This window comes from Athene noctua, chromosome Z (assembly GCF_965140245.1).
Source record: "Athene noctua chromosome Z, bAthNoc1.hap1.1, whole genome shotgun sequence".
In the NCBI taxonomy this organism is placed as follows: Eukaryota; Metazoa; Chordata; class Aves; order Strigiformes; family Strigidae; genus Athene; species Athene noctua.
In genome coordinates, this window is record NC_134077.1 from 35,656,786 (window position 1) to 35,678,731 (window position 21,946).

The following is a 21,946-nucleotide window of genomic DNA, read 5'->3' on the forward strand; positions in this document are numbered from 1 at the left end:
CAAAGCTCCTTATACATGTACTGTTTCCCAGTACACTAATTTTACAAGGAAGGACATATTTCACTTGTCAATGCAAATAAGGTTACAGTTAAATAAAGCAACTCTAGAGTTACTTTAACAAGTTGCTATGAAATTTAGATATCACCAGATAGCTTCAAAGAGAATCTTCCAATGTGTGTTTAGACCAAAGTTAGCACATCTAGTTCTTTCAATTCTTTTTTTTTGCAATGCTCTAGTCTGCTTTTAGGAAAGAAGACAAACTTTATGAGCCATCATCTGAACAAGCCTTTTACGGGCAATATAGTTTAAAAAACTTTAAAACTTTGGTTTAGTTCTAACCCCACTTTAGAATATACCAAACTTTCTTCAACAAACATTTTACTTCCACAAAAGGAGCCTACAAGAGTCAGTTACTATCTGAACACCAGAACAGTTAACACTTCCCAGTGGTAAGTTGATTTCTGCCCTGCTACGAAAATTTATACAAATGTAGACATCCAAAACAAACACCTGACTAAAGAAGTTAAGGCCCTGTGACCTTGGCTGGCTGCCAAACCCCCACCCAGCTGCTCTCTCACTCTCTCTCCTCAACAGGACAGGGGGAGAAATAAGATTAAAAGCTCATGAGTCAATATAAAAACAGGGAGATCACTTACCAATCACCATCACAGACAAAACAGACCTGACTTGGGGAACATTAATTCATTGACAATTAAAATAAAGTTGGATAGTGAGAAACAAAGACAAAACTAAAACACCTTCTCCCTACCACTCTTCTAGCCTGGTTCACCTTCACTCCTTTGTTCCCAACCCCTGGGGTGCAAGGCCATTGGGGTTGCAGTTAGTCCATTACAGTTTTTCTCTGTCACTCCTTCCCCTTCACTTTTTGCCAGCTCCAACATGAGGTCCCTTCCATGAGCTACAGTCCTTCATGAACTGCCGCAGCATGGGATCTTCTCTACAGGCCACAGTCTTTAAAGAACTCCCGTAGGATCCCCCATGGCCCACAGTTCCTTCTGAAAAGTCTACCTGCTGCAGCATAGGGTTCTCTACAGTCTTCAGGGAAATACTTGTTCCATGGCAGTCTCTCCTACCTGCTCCAGTGGCCGGAACACCTTTTACCCTTCCTTCTTCAACAACCTTGGTGTTCATGGGGTTGTTTCTCTCTTTTTTTAGTTTTTTTTTTTTTCTTATACCTCACTGCCATGTAGCATTTTCCCCCTTCTTAAAACACATTCTCCCAGACATGCCACTACTCTTGCTGATGGGGGGCTTAGCTGTATCATGCTGTGGGTCTGTTTTGGAGCTGGCTGGAACAGCTGTGTCGGGGATGGGGCAGCACTGGCCTCTCCTCACAGACACCACCCCTGGAGCCCCTGGCTGCCAACACCTGGGCACCTGAACTTAGTACATTTGACCCTCAACTCTATGACACATGTATTTAAGAACAGTCAAAATATACATTCATCACACACGCTTCACAAACTTCACTTATGTCTAAAAAAAAAAAAAAAAATTCCCACACCAAAATCAAAATGACATAACACTGAAAAAAATGAAAGTTTTACACACAATAGACCTCCACCCCTTGTCCCTCTACCTCATTACAACAACAAAAGAATCCCCACAGTTATTTCTCTGTGGCAATGTCCAACTTGAGTTTTGGCCATTACCACTCCCAATTACTGTCCTTATCTCTCACTCCTCAAGCCCCAGGTTGGTTGCCAAAAAAGTCTGCAGTGACTTGACCTCGGTTGGGTTGGCATCTGGCAGCCAGCCAAGGTCAACCCACCACAGACCTTTAGCTTAAGATACAAACAGAAGTAAGTAATATGAGATGGGAATACAAGCCAGAGTAATTCTTCAACTAGCAAAGCCTCAGCTGGGCCTACAATGTCCATACACTAGATACCTACGGCCAGTACGAGATCTACTTGTCAATCCTTGTTCCACCAGGATCGCTTTGACTTTTGAACAACATTGCTTAATGGAAAATACAGGTGCAATACTTGCAGATATATGCATTTTGTATGGCCAGCCTGAAGGAACCAAATAAGGGCTACAGTGTAATTAACCTAATACCGTATTTCCTTGCTTTTCTAAAATTTGGTTTTGAAAAAGTATAATTTTTCTGTAAAATGCAAACTTCTCAAAAAAAATTGTGCATACTTTGTAAATTTGCCAGTTACCAATGGCAACCTTAAGACCAATAAACTCTTTCGACATTTCAACCATGAAAATGTATTTGTTTAAAAAGAAACAATTCATGGAATTGCTCACATTCCTATGAGTTTTTCTTATGGTGAAACCTAAATTTCACAAGTAACTTTCTGCTGTCCGCAAGACACCAGTTTTTAAAGTCCATAACATACATAATTTTTTCCCTAACATGTATTACCTTATCTCAAACCATGCTCCCATGATTATGAGCTCAAGATCTGAAAACTGCAATTCAGGAAATAGATCTTGGAATCTTAATCAACGGTTGTCTGAAACAGTTGGGTCAAAGATCTGACCTATCATCTAGAGCGGGTTGCTACCTGCAGGGGCCTGGATCCAGGATATTGTAAAGAAACTGTCAAAGCTTGTCTGACTCACTGACTGCTATCCCTTTTTCTTCTTCCACTGGGTACCAAAGATACTGCCAGAAGCAACCCAGACTGCATCAAAAGCAACTATAAATCTCTGGGGGTGTGGGGCACGGTGGGGGTGGGGCTAGTAATCAAGGTCATGAAGGCCCAGGTGGTATCCTCTTCAAGTTCACCAGTGAGGGGTAAGGGTGTGAGTGGAGACCAATAATACAGGTCAATTGGCCTTGGAGATGCTGCTGGCAACAGGTTTTGGGGTTCTATGACCACTGGATTCTGTTTGTACATCAGTGTCTGCTTAGGAGAGACAAGACCCAACTAAGTGGGGCAAAAGTATCTTTGCCAGGAGGATGGCTGACCTGTTAAGAAAAACTTTTAGCTAGTGTCCTGGTTTCGACCAGGATGGAGTTAATTTTCATAGAAGTATTTCATACCATGTGATGTTATGCCCAGGGATTTAGGTGAGTGGGCTCTCCCACTCTTGAGGGACCCTTCACTTGGGGGGTTTGCTTGTGTGCCGTCTGCTTGTCAGGCCATGCTGTTGCTGGGGGGGGAAGCGGTCACGGCATTCAGTAAGCCACTGATGCATTTTACCCATTTCTTCTTAGACTCACTATTGTTACTGTTTTTCTCTTATTATATTTAGTAAATTCCTTCTTTTCATTCAACCTACAAATTCTCTTCTTTTTGTCCCTTCCCTATCTTACCAGAGAGAGGAAGGGGAGGTGAAGGGCTGGCCACGTGGCGTCTGGCTGCCGGCTGAATTCAAACCCCCACAGTTTTGGTGCCCAACTGGGGGCTCGAGGATGCCTTGGCTCCTTAAGATCTTATCACCTCATTTTCAATACGTGTTTCCCAGGCAGCTGCTCACCTTCCGTGAGAGGTGGGTTAAGGTTTTGTTTCTGTTGAACTATATGATGATCATCTATGATACCGTGCAGTCATCTGTCCTAAGGCTATTTATAGCCTGTGTTCAAGAAATTTGAGGGGATTCAAACTCTTTGGAATGCTGACATAAGCACGGTTACCGTGCTGTTAGGAGCTAGTGTGTTCCTGAATCTGGTTCACATTTTGTTTATGGTTAAGCTACTATTTAAGATTAACCAAGTAACAGAAACTGCAGCCACTACAAGCCCAGGGACAGGTGCTGCAGCTGAACCAGAGAACCAACCCACAGCAGTGTCAGTTGCTCCCATACAGAAGAAGAAATATACAAGAAAATCCCTCACAGTGTACAGGGTGATGATGAACCAGGCCCATCACAAGAACAGGAGGAGGCAGAGACAGTGATAGTCACCCAACGCTTGTCCTTGAGTGAGTTGAGAGACATAAGAAAAGATTTCAGCTGCCAGACAGCTGAGCAACTCGTTACCTGGCTGCTGCAGTGTTGGGATAGCGGGGCCAATGGCATGGAACTAGAGGTCAGGGAGGTGAGGCAGCTGGGATCCCTGCCTAAGGAAAGGGGCATTGACAAAGCCATTGGAAAGGAGACACAAAATCTTAGTCTCTGGAAGCGACTTCTGTCAAGTGTGAGGGAGAGGTATCCCTTCAAGGATGACTTGACATGTTGACCAAGTAAGGGAACCGCTACCGAGAGAGGCATTCAATACTTGAGGGAGCTAGCTGTGCGGGAGGTAGTTTACTATGACCCAGATAATGCACAGCTACCCACAGATCCAGATGAAGTCCGATGTACCTGGCCCATGTGGAGGACTTCTGTACGGAGCACACCCTCATCATATGCCAGTGCATTAGCAGTAATGGAGTGGAGAAACAAAGAGGGACCAACAGTGAATGAACTGGTTCGCAGACTACGACAATATGAAGAAAGTGTCTCTTCCCCCACCATCGCGGCTGTGAACAAATTACCACAAGATGTCCAGCAAATTAAAGAGAACATGTCCTACTCCCCACCTGCATGGACCAGAATCTCGGCTATTAGGAGCAATTGTTTCTTTACTCAAGAGCACCAGTACACACCATGGGGCAAGCTGTGGCATTGCCTGCGTGACCATGGAGAAGACATGACCAGATGGGATGGAAAACCTACCTAGAAGAGTGGGTATGTGAGCTGGAAGGAAAAAGAAGTACAGAAAGTGGTCCCTTCAGGAGAAATGCTGCTCCAGTTCCCAGTGATCAAGTGCCCAAACAGAGCAGAAAATTTGACTTTGCTCATGATCCTATGAGAAGAACTTCTGACTTGTATTCACACAAAGTGAGTGATCAAGATGAGGCTGAAACCCGTGCACACCACACTAACCCATTTGTTGTTATCGAGTATCATGACCAACATTAGAGGGGTTCTGCCTCCAGCCAGGTGGAGGACAGAGACAGCCGAGTTTACTGGACTGTGTGGATTCGATGGCCTGGCACATCTGACTCCCAGCAGTATAAGGCTCTAGTGGACACTGGTGCTAATCAAATGCTATCTAATTTTAAAGGAGCAGAACGCATTTATATTTCAGGAGTGACAGGGGTGTCTCAACAGCTGACTGTATTGGAGGCTGAGGTGAGCCTAAGTGGAAAAGAGTGGCAAAAACACTCCATTGTGACTGGCCCAGACACTCCATGCATTCTTGTCACAGATTGTCTCAGGAGAGGGTATTTTAAGGTCCCAAAAGGGTACTGGTGGGCTTTTGGTATAGCTGCCTTGGAAACAGAAGGAATTAAACAGCTGTCTGTGTTGCCTGGTCTCTCAGTGGATCCTTCTGTTGTGGGATTGCTGAGGGTTGGTTGAAGAACAACAGCTGCCAACTGCCACTACGACTGTGCACTGATGGCAATATCACACCAACTGAGACTCTGTAATCCCTATCCATAAACTGATTTGTCAGCTAGAGAGCCAAGGAGTCATCATCAAGACGCGCTTCCCCTTTAACAGCCCCATATGGCCAGTGCGAGAGTCTAATGGAGAGTGGAGATTGACAGTGGACTACCGTGTCCTGAATGAAGTCACACCACCGCTGAGTGCTGCTGTGCCAGACATGTTGGAACTGCATTATGAACTAGAGTCGAAGGCGGCCAAGTGGTATGCCACGATTGATATTGCCAATGCATTTTTCTCCATCCTTCTCTCTGGCAGCAGAATGCAGGCCACAGTTTGCTTTTACCTGGAGGGCTGTCCAACACACCTGGAATCGACTGCCCCAGGGTGGCAACACAGCCCCACCAATTGCCATGGACTGATCTGTGCTGCACTGGAACAGGGTGAAGCCCCAGAATATTTACAGTACATTGATGACATCATTATATGGGGTAACACAGCAGAAGAATTTTTTGAGACAGGGGAGAAAATAACCCAAATCCTTCTGAGAGGCGGTTTTGCCATAAAGCATAATAAAATCAAGGGACTTGCACAGGGATCCAGTTTTTAGGAGTAAAATGGCCAGATGGATGTTGTCAAATTCCAATGGAGAGGATTAATAAAATAACAGCTATGTCCCCACCGATTAACAGAAAGGAAACGCAAGCTTTCTTGGGTGTTGTGGGTTTCTGGAGACTGCACATTCCAAATTACAGTCAGATTGTCAGCCCTCTCTATCAAGTGACTCAGAAAAAAAATTATTTTGTATGGGGCTCGGAGCAGCAACAGGCTTTTGAGCAAATTAAGCAGAAAATAGCTCATGCAGTAGCCCTCGGGCCAGTTCGGACAGGGCAAGATATTAAAAACGTGCTCTACACTGCAGCTGGGAAGAATGGCCCTACCTGGAGTCTCTGGCAGAGAGCACCAGGGGAGACTTGGGATTGACCCCTGGGGTTTCAGAGTTGGGGATACAGAGGATCAGAAGACCTCTACGCTCCAACTGAAGAGGAGATATTGGCAGCATATGCAGGGGTTCGAGCTGCTTCAGAGGTGATTGGGACTGAAGCACAGCTCCTCCTGGCTCCCCGACTGCCAGTGCTGGGCTGGATGTTCAAAGGGAGTGTCCCCTCTACACACCATGAAACTGATGACACATCCAAAGCCTCCTGCTCCACTGACTGAGCCAACTCTGCCTCATCCCTCAGCCTTATAGACTGTCATAACAGACGGAAACCGAAGTTATGGACTAAATGAACTCAGCAAGTATTGTGGAAGAATGGGCCATAGACTAAGGGAATGATATCTGTGAGACCTGGTGTCCTGGTTCAGCTAGGATAGGGTTAAGTTTCCCCAGCAAGGGGAAGGGATCTCCAGCCAGGTTATTCATACCATGCTGACGTCAGGTCCAGCGCAGCAGAGCGGGAAGCTTTCCTTTGTGGCTTTGGCCATGGGAAGCACGCGCAGCAGGCTGGCTGTGTCAACTGCGGTATTTTTCTGTATATATTTTGTTTTGTTTACTGTTATTACTGTTTATTGTTATTATTGCTATTGCTGTTGTTCAGATTATTTATTACACTGTTGTATTAAATTTCTCCTTATTTCCACCCCGGGGTTTGTGCCCTACTCGGTCCAAGGGTGGGGGAGGGACAATGGCAACATGGTCTCCAGCCCTGGCAGGGCCTAAACCAGCACACCTGCGAAAAAAGAGGGTGGTGATTCATTAAGATGTATTTGGAAACCTGAGCATGATGTCAATGGTTTAGAATAAGGAGTGGAGACTGTCCTGGTTTCAACCAGGATGGAGTTAATTTTCATTGGAGTAGTTCATACCATGTGATGTCATGCACAGGGATTTAGGTGGGCAGGCTCTCTTGCTTTCAAGGGACTCTTCACTTGGGGGGCTTCCTTGCGCACCCTCTGCTCATCAGGCCTGTGTTGTTCCGGGGCGGGGGGGGGGGGCAATCGCTGTGTTCAGTAAGCCACTGACGCATTTTACCCATTTCTTTTTGGTCTCACAATTGTTACTGTTGTTCTCTTGTTATATTTAGTAAATTCTTTCTTTTTATTCAACCTATGAATTCTCCTCTTTTTGTCTCTTCCCTGTTTTACCAGAGGGGGAAGCAGGAGGTGAACGGCCGGCCACTTGGTGTCTGGCTGCTGGCTGAGTTCAAGCCTCCACAGCTAGGAATAAAGGGGGAGGGAGAGAGTTAAGCCTGTGATGGATAGGAGTGATGTGACATGAAAGGAGTGAAAAATACAAGTAATTTTTTTTAAAATAAACAAAAACAGCTTAAGCAGGGTCACCTCCAGCATTTGCATGTAAGCAAGGAAGTGTTTACAATGCACAATCACAGAGAAATCCTCAAAACCCTTTCTGGGAAATGGCATGCCAGGGTGCCTCTCTAACGTACACTAATGCACACACCACGGGCAAGAAAAGTGATGAGTTAGAGATATGTATGCAGTCACAAGGCTATGATCTTATCAGGATCATCGAGACATGACAGGATGATTCTCGTAACTGTAAAGTTGCAATGGAGAGATACAAGATGCTGAGGAAAGACAGATCAGGAAGACAAGGAGAAAGAGTTGGACTTTATGTGAGAAAGGAGCTAGTGTGAGTGTGCATGAAGCTCTGCCTGTGGATGGATGAGAATCCAACTGAGAGCTTATGGACAAGGACTAAAAAGCAGACTAGTATGGGTGACACTGTAGTAGATGTCTGCTGTAGGCCACCTGACAAGGAATAACAAGTGGATGAGGGCCTCCACAGACAGACAGGAGTAGCCTCACATTTGCAGGACCTGTTTCTCATGGGGAACTTCAACCACCCTGTTATATGCTGGAGGTACAAAACAGCAAAGCACAAACAATTCAGAAAGTTCCTGGAGTGAGTCAATGACAAATTCCTAATGCCAAGTGATAGAGGATCCAGTGAAGAGAAGTGCTCTGCTTGGACCTCTTGCCAACAGTGAGGGGCTTGATGGGACTATGAAGGTCAAAGGCAGCCTTGCCTACAGTGACCATAAGATGGTGGAATTCAGAACCCTGAGAGGAGGGACAAGGGCAAAAACCAAGATTATATCACCAGACTTCAGGAGAGCTGACTCTGGCCACCTTGCTTGGCAATTTCCCAGAGGATAAGACCCTGGAGGGAAAAGGAGCCCAAGAAAACTTGTTAATAGTCAAAGATGACCACCTCCAAGCTCAAGCAAAGTCCATCCTAACAAGTAGGAAGTCAGACAGAAATGCCAAGAGGCCTGCACAGATTCACAAGCAACTCCCAGCAAAACTCTAACACAAAAAAGAAACATTCAGAGAGTAGAAGCAGAGACATGTAATGTGGGAGGAATACAGAAACACTGTCTGAGCATCCAGAGATGAAGTTAGGAAAGCTAAAGCCCAAAAGAAATTGAATCTGACCAGGAATGCCAAAGACAACAAGAAAGACTTCTGTAAGTACACAGGTGACAAAAGTAAGGCTAAGACCTGCTACTGAATGAGACAGGGGGTCTGGTGACACAGGACATGGAAAAGGATAAGGTATTCAACATCATCTTTGCCTCAGTCTTTACTAGTGAGACCAGCTTTCGTGCAACCCAGGTCCTAGAGACCAGAGGAAAAGCCTGGATCAAGGACAATGTGTCCCTGGTGGAAAAGGTCCAGGCCAGGGAATAATTAAACAAACTGGACATACATAAGTCCATGAGCCCTGATGGGATGAACTCATGAGCACTGAGGGAGATGGCTGATGTCACTGCAAGGCCACTCTCAAGAACCTTTGAATGATCATGGTGATTAGGAAAAGTGTCTAAGGACTGGAGGAAAGCCATGTCACTCCTATCTTCAAGAATGGCAAACAGGACCCAGGGAACTGCAGGCTAGTTAGCCTCACCTTGATTTGTGGAAAGGTGATGGAGCAGCTAATCCTGGAAACCATTTCCAGGCACATGAAGGACAAAAAGTCAGCAGTAGTAGTCAGCACAAATCCAACAAGGGCAAGTCATGCTTGGCCAACTTGAGAACTACAATTAAATGTTTGGTCTGGTAGATGAGGGGAGAGCAGTGGATATTGTCTATTACAGTGGATATTCTGCAAGTCTTCTGGCCCTGCCTCTTCTAACATCCTCATAGAGAAGGTGCTGATGTGTGGGCTTGATAAATAAACACAGAGATGGACCAAACACCAGCTGAGCAGTCAGGTCCAGGGAGTGGTGATCAATGGCATGAAGTCTAGTTGGAGGACAGTAAACAGTGGTGTACTCAGGGGTCACTACTGGGTTCAATCCTGTTTAACATCTTTATTAATGATTTCAAAGATGGGGCAGATTGTGCACTCACCAAATTTGTAGACAATACCAAACTGGAAGGAGTGGCTGATACACCAGAGGGTCATGCAGCCATCCAGGAGGATCCTGACAGACTGGAGAAATGGGTTGACAGGAAGGGGAAGTGCAAAGTGCAAAGTCCTGCACCTGGGGAGGAACAACACCAGGCACTAGAACATGTTGCAGGCAGCCCAGCTGGAAAATGGCTTTCCAGAAAATGACCTGGGAGTCCTGGTGGGTGCCAAACTCAACATGAAACAGCAATGTGCCCTTGCAGCAAAGGTGGCCAATGGCATCCTTGGCTGCATTAAGGAGGAATGTTGCCAGCAAGTCAAGGGAGGTAACCCTTCCCCTCTACTAAGCACTGGTGAGGCCACACCTCAAATACTGTGTCCAGTTCTGAACTCCCCAGTACAAGAGAGCCATGGATACACAGGAGAGTCCAGCAAAGGGTCACTAAGATGATGAAGGAACTGGAATAGTTCTCCTATGAGGAAAGGCTGAGAAAGCTGGAACTGTTTAGCCTAGTGAAGCCTTGGGGGGAATCTCTCAATGTGTAAATATACCTGAAGAAAGAGTGCAGAGGAGAAGGCAAGTTCTTTTCAATGGTGTCACTGAAGAACAAGACAAGAAGGCAATGGGCACAAACTAAAACACAGGTTTCTCCTGAACATCAGGAGACAATTCTTCGCTGTGAGGGTGAATGAGCACTGGGACAGGATGCACAGAGAAACTGTACAATCTCTATCCTTCAAGATACTCAAAAGCCATTTGGACTTGGTCCTGGACAACTGGCTGAGATGACCCTCTTGAACAGGGGGTTTCACCAGATGACCTCCAGAAGTCCCTCCCAATCTCAACCATTCAGTCATTCTTTGATTCAAATGTTAATCTGAAGTAGTTGAAAAAGCCAAGAAAAAAATTAGGACTCAAAAACTTCCACTGGATAAACTGAAGCCAGATCAGGCTGAAATCATTGCACTTATGCCAAGACATTTGGAAGACAGATGTTAAGTCAATTTTATCTTTCATCCACCATCCTCAGTAAGAATTGGGCAAAGGATTAATTACAAATTACATCATCACTTGACCAGGTTACATGACTGCAAGTGAAGAATAAGTTTCAAGTACTAGTCAGTAAGAAACAAAAAAGGCTGAAGACAAGTATTTCCTCTTGGACATATTTTAATTCCATTTCTGAGCATAAAATTGATATAGTAAACAAGGACTTTGTAAAAACAGTAGACAGACAGAAATCCAAAAGGGATGCTGCCTGTTTTCATTATGACTGCTTCAGAAGACAGTCATGTTGTTACAAGCTTTTCAATTAAAACACTTGAAAACTTACTGTCTTTTTTTCTATATGGGCTTATGCTGTCTCTATACCTGAAGTACTCAAACTGCTGAAATAACACGAGTTTTGGGCAGACTTTACAACATTTATCCCAGTGAACACAGTTCATGCATCTCCAGGCCACCTTTTTAGAGGGATACATGCTTAATTTTTAAAAAAGCAACATTACAAAGCATACTGTTAAAAGCTTCAGTAGTTGAAAGGGACAAGAGAGGAGCCACCTCGCCATATTAGTTAAAAGACCTTCCAGCTCAACATGATGGCTGCTGAGAATTCTATCTTCTTTGAGCATAAAGTCCAGACACATCTTGAACTACTGACCTAAAAAAGCATCAGTCATAACCATATTTAATCCAGAGTTCTTCATTTTGTTGGTTTTATTACCTAGCGCCATTTTTATCTTTTGAAAAAAGTACACATTAGTCTATTTAATTTGAATTATATTTTTAATTTAGCATTATTTTCAGTGGCCAGCTCTATTACAATTCTCTACCTACTTAAAAACACCACAAGTAACAAAGTATGTAATTTCTCGATTTACAATTTGTCTATTAAAAAAAATCCTTTATCTATCTTATGCAAGAACCTTTTGGGTGTCATGTTATTAGTAACTTGGTTTATCTGATTTATGCAAAGAAACTACATCTCTGAGTAGCGAGTCCTTGCAGTATTTCTTACTGAAATATCACAAAGGTTTTTAATCCATATGTGAATGCCTTCTCGTAATGGTTTCTCCATTACAGCAAACTATAATGACTCATAATTTATTCAATGAATTCTCTTTTGCCTTCATTCTTTGAATTGATTTCTATCCAAATGCTGCATCTCAACCATATTAGCTCTTACTTCTTTATAGTCTTTCATTTCATTCTCATATATCCACTTAAAAGACAAGCATGGAAAAAGTAAGGTCCAAATCTGTGGGTTTAAGTTAACATTTATGAACAACACTTACAAGCTATTTTAAAATTTAAAGTATAATTAAAAAAACAATGCTCCAAATATTCTACTCAGAATTTCTTGGTCTTTATAAAAAATCTAGAAGAAAATAAATTAATTGATCTTTCAGAATACATCAGGCTTGACAAAGTATTAAATAGTAAAACTGTATTCAGATACAGTAATTTAGATCAGCTCATTAACATAGTGTTACAGGAATTCTGCTCAAGTCAAGGTCTTAGATTCCATAATTGAAATGTGGGTCAGATTTTCAGGATGAAAAACTGTATACAAAAGCAATATTAAAGTGATTTAATGATGATGGTGGATAACTTATTGAGCACAAAGTACTAATGCAATGACACGAAGAACATTAGAGTCCTCTCTCCCTGTGCAAGGCAAGGAAAGAGTGAGTAGGGGAACAGCATTAAGAATATTCCCCGCTATATTTGTTACTTAAGTACATCCATATAACTTAAAAAGAAAATTATCAAAAAGCAGTTTAGCTACTACTGCCTACCATTAGGTAGGTAAGTACATTAGCTGATAGTAGGTACATGTTCTGACATTTTGCAAATATGAAACAAAACATGAGAACCGTTCAAACATATTTTACTTTCCGTAACAGATTAACATATCCAAGAACTTAAGCCAATACATTTTACTTCAAAATTCACAACTCACATTTACTAAAACTTATTTCTAATGCACCTAAAAAAGCACATAACTTAATATGGTAACAGACTGCACAAGGAATAACCTGTTAACAGTCCAATAACTGGAAAACGTGTGATCATAGGTCCACATGCTTTACTTTCCTGCACAGAAGTCTTAACATACATTAGGAACATGAACAGTTAGATATTGCCTTTTAAAAAACCCCACTTCCTCTGTAAAAGACATTACAAGTGATGCCTATCCCTGAAGAGCTTAAAGGGATTATGAATGATACATCAGAGGTTACAATTGTTCTAATATGTGTATTTACTGATCTTAAATTCAGTTTCTCCTGCAGTAGAAGTACTTTCACTTCTTGAATGAGAAAGCTGGAATTCAAATTTTAATCCTTGCTTTACAGTACTATGAATATTTATAGTCCTCTCACAAGACTCCCAAAACCAATACAGATCACAAACTTCACATAGTATTCTCAATGCTCCTGAAACACTCCATTAAAACTGAACATGTAAGAGTCCATGAGCTCACAAGCATCACCAGAAGACAAAATAAACTCAACCTGAACTGTTTGACTTTAAAAACTTCAGCCTCTCCAGTTCATGCCAACCAGTCAACGTGGCATATGTTCCTCTTTTCTGATCAAAGTGCCTTATACAAACTGGAGACACACAAGAATGCTGAAATACAGAAATGGCATTCAAAAGGGAACATAACACCTGAGATTTTTAAAATTATTTGGTCATGAACATTCTTTACCTCCCCATAAAGACCCATCTACACATATATCCCCAAAATGTAGAACTTATTATATTTAAACCAAGGCTATCCACCATTCCCAGTTTAATTGTTGTCAGTTTTAGAACAATCTGGGAAAACTGAAAGAGACTCTGAATTTTTTTCCAAATAGCTTATGACAATACTGGACAATAATCTGACTATAGTTTTTTGTTTGGGTTTTTTTTAAGAATTTTTAAGCTTTCTGAAATGTTGGCTCTTCATAATCACTATTCAATTTCTAAAGAGTTTAAAAAGGGTAAAAAGAAACAGTTTCCTAACATCTGTTAAACACAACTGCCACTTGAACAATTTTATTGGGTCTTAGATTAGGAGTTTAGTACCAAGCTTTTAACAGTTCTCAGATGTTTTCAGAATTAAAAGGTAATGACAGCTAGGACTCCAGTAAAACAAGAGAGAAAGATGTACTGCTTACCTGTACACCTGAACCATGACTTCTGCTTTTTGAAGCAAACAAACAGTCCTCAGAATCAACAGCAGGCAAAATTGAAGCAGAAGGAAAGAGCTCAGAGACAGATCCTTGACTGAAGTTTATAGCCTCTGGATTTTTTTGACCATCCTTTACTGATTCACTCAAATTGATCACAGAATCTCGTATGTTTGAAATAATCTCATTGTTTTCTGCTAAGAGGCGTTCTAAATGATCTATTTTTTCTTGCAATATTGAAAGCTGGCCCTGTAAGGAAAAAAAGTGAAGTCTAATTATTTCTCAGACCAATGCTTGACAAAATTTTAAAAATATATCATTTTAACAATAGTGTACGATCACGCAAACAAAAAAAAAAATCAAATAAATCTTTATCCTCCATTTTATGTAAAGACAAACTAATAAGAAATTAAGCCAACATATGAAACCCTCTCAGAATAAGGGAAAAGAGCAAAAGTTGCCTTTTCCACCATGAACTTAAATTTGCAGCACAAGATTTAATCAGTGATACAAAGATATACTTAAAAGGTCATTCTGTTTCAAGTACCAATTATGCCACCTTCAACTTTTTCATGTCTTTCACAGATGTGCAAAAATCTGATGTTTTCATTTATCATCACATCAGAACATCAAAGAGAAGGCAGTCACATCACAATCGGATTAACAGGGTGTATACATTTTAGGTTTGTCCTGTATATGTAAAATAGCGTATCAATAAATACTGAGTTTCTTCTTCTCAGTGAAATTTAGAGAGAAATGAACAAAAGTGCTTAAGTGTAAAATATTCCTTAACAGCCTGGTCATAATAATAATCCATATAATCGGACCATTACAAACATCAAAGATATGCCATAAAAGACAGCTCAAACTGACATCACTTTCAGTTGGGTCATATTCAGTTGCCAAACAACAAGATTTTGTAGATGATTCTGGCGTGCACCACATGAGGAAAGATAGAGAATAACATCACTGTGAATCAAAATAAGTCAATGCATCTCCCAAAGCAACTTAGAAGGAGATATGGATACCACAAAGCAATTTAATAGCATCTAATCGCTATATTGTTGGAACACAGGAGGGAGCATAGCAGAACAAGATACTTGGAAATGCTACTGCCCTCTTATGTGCTAGCCACTCCTTTCAAATGCTTTTTTTTCAGGCATGAATGTATTAGCTTTTACAGAATCACAAAAGGACAGATTATTTAACATGGGTTTAGGAATATTTTGTTTTAACAGTGATTTCTTTCTTTCCTCAGACTGACTTCAACCTAACAATAATAAGAAAAGAGAACAAAAAGCCAGTCACTTCCTATTATTAAAGTTGTGACCAGACCCCAAAATACACAATGCATGATTAAGTTTTTTTCAAGAAGCTGTCATTACAACAAGACAGACTGCAGATTCAGGCATTTACATTTTACCAATGACATTTAACAGAAATAACACTGATTCAGTAGACAGCTACTCTGTGACCTATGATTTCAATGACAAGTGAAACTGTCCTAAGACCAATTTCTTATTTTCTAAGTAGACTAATATTGGAAACAACATCTGTACATGACACCTTTTTCCCCTTTGACAATAATTCACTTGAGGTCTTTGCATTTTCTTTTTAAGGGACAAATTGTTTTCCTCAAATGCCAAGTTAATTCCAACTTCTGTAGTTCGGCTGTTTGCAAAGCGTTAAGCCTCCATTATATGTCATGATGCACACTTTCTTTTAAATTCTGTTCACTTCTGAAGTCTGCAGGAATGAAGAAAACACCCCTTACCAAGAGATACCACGAGATACCAGTCAGCCTTTTGGGTTCTACTAAATTGTCATTCTTACAGTTCTATCTTTATGGAAGTTCTTTGTAATTCTCCAGAAGGTAAGTTTTGGTAAGATTGTCCCCTCATTTTCTCGGCTAAGTAAAGTTCTGACCCACTGCTTTGCTTTTTTTTCTTAGATTGATACATCCTGAAAACAGTAACAGGTTTTAAAATGCAACACAGGCAATGAGTTATTGTTTCACAAAAGGCAAAAAAATATTTTGACAACAGATCCAGATTAAGCTAATTGAGATGTGGGAACAACATCCTAGAATCTCAACAGTTTAAACACAAATACTAGGAATTTATAAAATAGATGAAGTGAAAACAACAGGAAACCAATATGCAGATAACGGGATATTGTATGGCTAAAAACCAAGCTGTAGTCCCATGCCCCCTGGTGGCAACAAGAGAAACGACTGAAATCTCAAATGCTACATTAAAGACAGCGTGTACACATTTCTGAGTAAAATTGGTATTTTCTTTCGATATCTGTGACATTTTAAACGAAAGAAAGGTTTCTCCACCCGGAAAACTAATAGCCTATTATGCCACTCACTCTAAAAAATAACATGAAGTAATACTGATTGAGGTTTTACAGGCTGCCCAAAATAGGCTCTGATCTCTAGATTCGGAAGCAGCTAAAGTATAGCTGCCATCTATACAAATTACCACCTGCCTCACTGCACGTGACTACAGTTCATCAAAAGTTACCAAGTGTGTAAGCAGCTAAAAACGCTGTTTGTACCTATCCCTCCACTATATAAGCTGCCTCTACAACTGTAAAATCAGACATTTAAAAATTTATATTCTCATTCACTTATGTTCTAGAAATATTTTACTTCTTCCTGCAGAAAAGAGTTTTATATTGCTTAGCAATAACCTGAAAACTAGCTGGTTGTAGATTACACCACGAATCTGCCTTATGTCATCTAGCCAAGTACAGTCTCTCCAGCACTGGCCAATATCACAACACAGAGGGAAAAAAAAAAAAAAAAGAAAAAAACCACACCACACCCAAAACACCAAAAAGCACACAAAAATATCAAGTACATATTTAGACCAATCCTTCTGTTGGCATATACTGCCAATCTCTAGCAGTCAGACTTAAACTTCCAATTTGGAGGTTATGTCATATTTCATATCTCTAAGATGGACTTTCCTTTGACATACTATACTTTAAACCTTCAAATATCTACAATAACAAGTTCTACCATTTTGCTGTTTATTATGTGACAACACCCTTTGTTCATCTTGAAACAATTATTTCAGATGTTGCTATATACTTCCAGCAATTTAGGATGAAAGTTTTAAGTCTATTTAGAACTCTGAAGAGCAGTGAGTTTTAGAAGTCCATTTAAGTATGTTACTTTAATTTTGGAAGGAGATATTCTGCCACTTGGAAAAAGAAATCCTTACAAAGACCTACCACTGTGGAACTTAAAAGAAAACATTAATAAAGACAACCCTGCTTTCTTTTCTGTAGACTATGAGACGAATCATGCCTCTCTTCTAAAGCATTTAAACATGTCATGTGCTAACTCAACTTGAATGCAAAATGTGAAATAAGAAGTTATAGGTAAGAACTATGACCTCATGCAGTACCCAAATTAAAACTGACAAGCAACCAAATCTTTACAGATTTTTAAAATGTTTTTGATTTCTGCTGTGAAATGTATCAGTCATGAGAGTTAACTTTAAGAAACAAGTGTTACAAAGTAGAAATGGATCCCCAGTTTTCATTCAGTATGAAAATAGTTAATGTAAGAAATCCATTCTCAAGTTGAAAATTTCACATGGATCCAAATTATGCAAAACAGGTCTAATTTCATTGCACATTCACCTTTCCTCCTTACTCATTTTAAATAGACAGGAGTAGACAATGCCTAGAACATAGTGTTCAATAATAAAAATACTTTCTAATGAGCTAGACACAGAAAATATCGCAACTCTTCGAAACAATAAAATTAACATGAAAATAAATTAAATTTTTTCAACATTTTTAGAGGAAGGCAACTGGCTTGCACTGTCCAACGTCAATTGTCACAGCCAAACTACAAAACAGTTAAGTTACTCTAATACTGTTTCAACTTATTGATTGCTAGTAACAGATGTTGACTTACTAGTAAAACAGATTACAAGCATGTTACATGGGCATTAAATAAGTCTAATTAAAATAAACCAGACAGTCCTTTCCACTACTAAAAACATACTCTAACAGTATTTTATTAATTTAAAATAAGTTTTAAAGTTTTCCAAACATTTGGGAGTAAGGAGGGCAATTTTTTTCTTTTAATATGAGCAGAGATGCACCAATTTTACGTTAACCAATGCCGCATTAAATTTTGTAGACACTGCATAGCAAAATTTGGCTAGCTGCACAATTCATAAATGTCAGCAGATCTCCCTCTTAACTTTACGGCATGAAGTCTTCTCAAAAAAAGCAATCCTAATGCAAGACTCTAAGCCTTGCCTTTCCAATCACAGAAAACTGGAGGTACGCTGTTTAAGTATGTCTTAGACCAAATGTACATCATTAAAGGATGCTCTGTTAATCTACATGGTTGTTTTAAAATAAGGAAATGCAATGTAAATTTATGTGAATCACCTGTCCTATACAAAAGCAGTTAACAAGTTTATAAAAACTTCACTGTAAACTTTTCTTTCAATTCTCTCTTTTATATCCATTTTTAAGAACGTGCAAAGATTTTATTAAGAGGCAAGAAAGGCAATCCTGATGTTACTGTACAGCAAAGGAATTAGTTCTACAAGAAGTGCAAATCAAACGATACTGAAAGTAGCTACAGCTGCATTGGTAGAAGAATAGCATCACATGAGCAGTGCATCTGTTCACCATCCCCATGGTTACATAGGGTTGGACTTAACCAACAAAATCTTCCCATGTGAGCACAGCACAGATCAGCACACCCTCCTCCCACTTGGAACAAAAACTGTCCATGCCTGCTAGCTGCACTGAGAAACCCACTACATAAACAGTTCCTTATGTTTCAGTCAGTCTGAACCCTTCAGCAGTTTTCATGCTTCAGATACTCGAGAGCAGTCTGCTTTCGCACTGCCCTCTGCTTGTCCTTCTCTGCTAGCTTCTGACACCACTCTGATCTCAAGCAAGAACTCTCTACAGAAATTGGCATACTGCCACCCAGCACAAGGACGGAAGACCAGTAACACAATGAAAGATCAAGCTGCTTTATTCTGGGGAAGTGAAGAATTAACAGTTTCTAGATCTAAGCACTGTATATTGCAGAAAGGATGTCAGTTACAACTTTCATTTCCTCAGTGAACATTCACCCCTTCTCTAAATGCAACGAGTTTCAACAGGCCACTAACGATCATTTCATCAGGAAAAAAAAGACAGCTAGCTCAAATAATTGAAGTGGGATTATGACAGAGCCACAGATGAGAAAATCTCACAGAAACAGACAGGCAGAGGAGAAACCCACATTACAGATTTCTGAGGTTAGTCAGCTAGAACTTGATTATTTGTATCCAGACTCAGCCAGCAACCACCAAGTGCTTGGTTCAAAATCAGCCAGAGCCCATTCTCCTTCTTACCACATGAACAAGCAGGAGATCACAAAGGAGCTGGCAGTATCCTGCATAAGAGGCTCTGATGCACCAATGAGCTGTGGTGAAGAAAGCAGAGTACCGCACTGAACAGAATTGTCCAGGGGATGTAGAATCCATGTCAAGATCGTTGCCTATACAGATTTACTGAAGTAAGCAGTAAAGTGAGGAAACAGGACTCAAAAAATCTCATCTTCTGGCTGCAGGCATCTTAATAATTTTCTGCACTAGTCTTGTCAATAACTATTTCCAGATACATCTTCACAAATCACATACTAACTTCACTAAAATCTTGATATAAATCTCTGATCAGATGCTAGCATACCAAGACAGTAAGACCAGAAAACATTCCCTGGTCAATGATAGAGCACTGTACAGTGAACAGAACATAATAAATGTAGAAGTAAATGGGCACCTCCTGTACAGAAAAAGCAAGCAGGTAGAATTTTAAAATGCAACCTGATGTAGTATCAAAGCTTAATATTTGAACACACTATTTCAACATGTATTTACATTGCATGGTAGGACGTAGAACAAAAAAAAACAAGCATACAACACACTGGTCAAAAGGACAAGTAAAGGTTTAAAAGCCTTTATTAATCTGGGCAGAAGGCTTATGCGCATTTGTGATGATGAAAATTATGCAAGTAACCTTATTAATAGTTTCCTACCTTTAAAGTACCACTCAAAATAAGCTTACTTTATGAAGACACTGACATTCTGAATTTTCTGAACTACAAAAAAGATCTGTTCCTTTAAAAAATGAGAAAATTCTATTCCAAAGACACAGCAGCCTGACAAATAGATTTTAAGAGCCAAAGGACTTCCATATTCTGTTTTACTAGAGGAACAATAACACAAGTGTTTAATGTGCTATTATCCTAGACTTAAGTTTCATGTAATTTACAGGAATAAAAATAAGGCATGCTGCTAGGGACTAATTTGACACCATCACCAGCGATCTGAAGGCAAGGAGGAGTCAATCTGAAAAGCGTTCACTACTACTCTGGCTGATATGTTTCAAGTTAATTTCCTTTTTGATTCCTCTCCCTGCCCTACACTGAATCTTTATTTAAATGGCTCTAAATCTTTATTTAAACAACTAACAGTACAAAACTGAAGCACAGCTTACATGGCATTAAGAGTATGAGCATTTTAATAATGTTTATTTTTATATCAACAAGTCAAAACTTGAAATAACAAAACCATATGTCAGATAAAGAAAAGGTCAAGTAAAAGCAAAGCAGGAAACTTTCTCCATTTAGTTTATACAGTTTAAGTTAGGAATTGATTCTAGGTAGCGGAAGGAAGTGCCCATTTATAGGTGGTGTTACTACTTTTCTGAAAAATAGGTTTTGCTCAACATTTTCCGTAAGAGTTAAAGTCTGTGTGAATGAAAGAGGCTATTAGCTTCCACTTGACTGTTGCTTAGCCAAAACTTTACTCAAGATGTGCAAGCAACAAAGACAGACTCTGAGAACATTAGGAAGCACAAAGAATTATTACTGACCTGTAATTACATTAACAAAGATGGCCTCTCCTCCTTTACAAGGTACTAGACACTCAGAAGAAATCCTAAATTTACATATCTTACACTCAAGATAATTTCCTGTGAGGTTCAAGGCTTTTAGACTGTGAACTTACTAAGTGTTGTTAATAGGGTTTTGTTTGGCTTTTTTTCTAAATAAATCAACACGTTACAAATCTAGGAAAATGATGGTTCTTTCTTCACCCAACACTGAATCTTCTCTGATGTGAAACTCTTAAAAATGCTAAGTCACTGTGCCCACAATTTTTCAGTGCTCAGAAGTCAAAAAATGACAACTTCAAAATTACATACAACCTTAATTGCCACTACTCATACTCTAGAGTGAAATAAACATTTTCTAAATACCTGATCATGCTGCTTCCAATACTTCTGCATACATAAGTCCTGTTCCTTGTTATACAACAGAGGTCTGAAAGATCCCAAATGAGCTCATAAAGGACATCAATTACTAAAACCATGCAGCAACAAAATGCATGTATTTATAGTCTATGTAAGACATTGATTTCAGCTACCTCATTACAGCAATGTGTTTAGCAAAACTCAAGCTGGAAAAGGTGTTTATAGTGTATTGAGAGCTATTTCAAAACAGGAATTGTACAGACTCCCAAGCTTGCACTGCACAGCATTGGGACATGGCAACTACCAAGCATGAGCTCACACACTGCAGTTATAGCTACCTAAGGGAGACTCAAGACTGACTGAAGGTAGTCCTTCCTTACAGTACGGGAAGTGCTACCTCAGCAGTACTCTACAGTAAAGTTCAAAAGGTGCCTTTGTTAATGCACAGATTCAGAGAATTGCTGTGTTTCTTACATGTATTTGGTCCCAATTTCCTACTGTTACCGCTCCACCCTGCTGTGATTCTTATTTTGTCCAGGTGGTACTACTATCAAATTATTGCCAAGCACAAATGAAATAACACTCCATACTGCAACAATCACTTCTGGCGCCATTTGTGCAGAGTATTTGATGCATTGTGTAGACGCCTTGAAAGCATAAATCCAGTAAAGAAGCTTTAGCAGTACCACCAACAGCCAGGCCACTTAATGCTTTGCTGGAAGGACACTGGAAACAAAAGAACAAGCC

The 21,946-nt window shown here is 40.2% G+C and overlaps 1 protein-coding gene across 1 annotated transcript in view; it reads right to left on the bottom strand.

Moving 5' to 3' along the window:
* The window catches only part of MAN2A1 (mannosidase alpha class 2A member 1), a 140,944-nt gene that overhangs the window by 113,838 nt on the left and 5,160 nt on the right, over positions 1–21,946 (bottom strand). The window contains exon 2 of the mRNA XM_074931879.1: positions 13,901–14,161. Coding sequence (XP_074787980.1) covers positions 13,901–14,161 — 261 coding nt within the window. The remainder of the gene's footprint in view (positions 1–13,900; positions 14,162–21,946) is intronic.